This window comes from Rhagoletis zephyria, unplaced genomic scaffold (assembly GCF_001687245.7).
Source record: "Rhagoletis zephyria isolate East Lansing unplaced genomic scaffold, Rhagoletis_zephyria_1.1 Rzeph_scaffold_02443, whole genome shotgun sequence".
NCBI lineage: Eukaryota > Metazoa > Arthropoda > Insecta > Diptera > Tephritidae > Rhagoletis > Rhagoletis zephyria.
Genome location: NW_016159527.1, coordinates 57,089 through 59,557, shown reverse-complemented (window position 1 = coordinate 59,557; position 2,469 = coordinate 57,089). Strand labels below are relative to the sequence as shown.

Genomic DNA, 2,469 nt, shown 5'->3' with positions numbered 1-2,469 from the left:
AAATAATTTGGCATGTGTCAAGTTACATATAAGACATTGTTGATTAGTGTACGCAAATGACGCAAAATGTGGAATATGCTTATGTCAACAAAAACGTGGTAATAAAGCATTTGCATTTATTATGCTTATGCGAACCAAAACGTGGGAATAAAGCCTTTACAATAATTTTGCTTACGATCTAAAGTTTTTATGCCCTTATTATTTAGTTACGTAAGCATTTAGTTTATATAAAAACGTAATCATTAATTCAATAAAGATCACTTGAAAGCAATCAAGCAAACAACACTGTTCGAACTTGGAGTAATCGCTACTGTTAAGAACATTCTGGTGACCCCTGTGAAAGGACATTCAGCTTAAACAAGGCCAGTACAGCATTTTAAGGAGCCACAAAACTAATCTGAAAGAAGAAAAATGGATCGTTTCGAGGATTTGGCCAGACAATAAAGAGAAACGGGAGGCAATATTGAATCAATTGTCCGAAACTTCAAAAAGGACCCGCAATCAAGGAAGCAGTCAATCAGCTATTACGAAGATCGATTGAGAAGACTGGACAGCGAGTAGTCGAAGTTTGAAACAACTGACAACAAATTTCGACTGCTTGAAAACCCCCAGCTAGATCACGACTACTTTACAAAGGACTACTATAACAATATAATGGAAATTGTAAATCAGTACAAGGAGATTTTCGAGTCCGCAGTGCTCAAATCGGCTCAAACCCCGACGAGAGAATTGCGCTTAACAACTGATGAAGGAAGTACGTACCAACATGATGCTTCAGCTTCAAACGTCAACACAGAAGCACGGCATGATACTGGAACCAAACAGGCAGCTTCCAACGAGTACACTAAACTAGTTCGCAGACAAGGGGTAATGATGGCCTCGTTGCGACGGTTACTGAACGACAACGTTTCACCACAATGTATTCCAACAATTAATAAACTATGGAAAAATATAGAAGACATTCACTTCAGGATATATGAGATGTTCGACAACCCAACCGAGCAGGGCTACAAGGTCGATAACTTCATTTCACTTGAAGAAAAGGTATGGAGTACTTTGCAAGCAGCTAATAGTGACTCCCATACTGAGCAATCTTCAAACCAACATCCGATTAAACTGCAGTCCATTTCATTGCCGAAGATAATAATTCCAAAATTCGATGGCACCTATTTAAAATGGCAGAATTTCATGACTTATTCTCGCAACTGGTAATAAATCAACCTCTTTCAAAAGTTCAGAAAATGTGGTACTAGAAAACTCACTTAGTGGGGGAGGCTGGAAATCTAATTAAACATTTCGCATCAACAGGTGAGAATTTTGATGCACCTTGGTTCATGCTTCTGGAGCGTTACAACAACAAACGCTTGCTGGTGAGCAAGTTAGTACATGAGCTAACTACTACACCTGGAAGCACATCAATGGACAATGTCAAAAAACTGCATGACACANACCGCAAAGCACACAAAGTCAAACACATATGTACTACTCAGCACTGCCATGGTGAAAGTTAGAGGAATCGGAACAGAAGTGCAGTGTCGGGCAATTCGCGATTCAGGCTCACAAGTTAATTTTGTGACTGAACGATTGGTTAAACGTCTTGTCATCTTAACTAAACCATCATCAATCTCCATTAGTGGCATCGGGTCAAGGAGCACTAAGATACAGCATCGAGTCAATGTGGCGCTACAGTCTCGGATCAACAACTTTACAACGCGGCTAGAGGCAGCGGTATTGCCTCAGATTATATCCCCGCAGCCTTCGCAAGAAATCAAGATCGACGAATGGAAAATTCCTGTGAACATCATGTTAGCCGATCCATCATTCAATCGTCCTGACAAAATTGATATATTGTTGGGGGCGGAATTCTACAACCAACTGATGGCAGCAGGGCAAATCAAACTGTCAGATGACCTACCCATTCTGCAAAATACAGTGCTGGGATGGATCATCGCGGGAAAAGTTGGTGGCAACTACATCTCAAATGCAATATGTGGAATCTGTTCCAACGATGACATCAACTTAGATGCAGCCATTGCTCGAGTATGGGAACTTGAGGATGTTCCAACTGTAAGAAAACAACATTCCTTAGCAAAAAACAGTGCGAAGCTCATTTCGCACAACATACACTCATCAATGAAAATGGGAGATTCATGGTAAGGCTACCATTTCATGAAAATCCGGAGGCCTTAGGGGAATCCTATGGGATGGCGTATAATCGATTCCTGGCCTTAGAACGTCGACTGGCAAAATCGCTCCAGACAAAGAATCAATATGTACAATTTATGGAGGAATATGAGAACTTGGGGCACATGACGCAAGTGGATATTGATTCCATCAGTAAACCTATGTACTTCATTCCTCATCATTGCATTGTGAGACCCGAAAGCCGCACTACAAAATTATGTGTGGTGTTCGACGCATCAGCAAAATCGTCCACTGGCATGTCTTTGAACGACCTCATGTATACCG

At 41.0% G+C, this 2,469-nt stretch overlaps 1 protein-coding gene across 1 annotated transcript in view; it reads left to right on the top strand.

The window, feature by feature from the left end:
• Positions 1-1,523: 1,523 nt before the first annotated feature.
• The window catches only part of LOC108366908 (uncharacterized), a gene marked incomplete at its 3' end in the record, with an annotated part of 5,185 nt that continues 4,239 nt past the window's right edge, over positions 1,524-2,469 (top strand). Inside the window, exon 1 of the mRNA XM_017621396.1 lies at positions 1,524-2,347. Within this exon, the coding sequence (XP_017476885.1) occupies positions 2,151-2,347 (197 nt within the window). The remainder of the gene's footprint in view (positions 2,348-2,469) is intronic.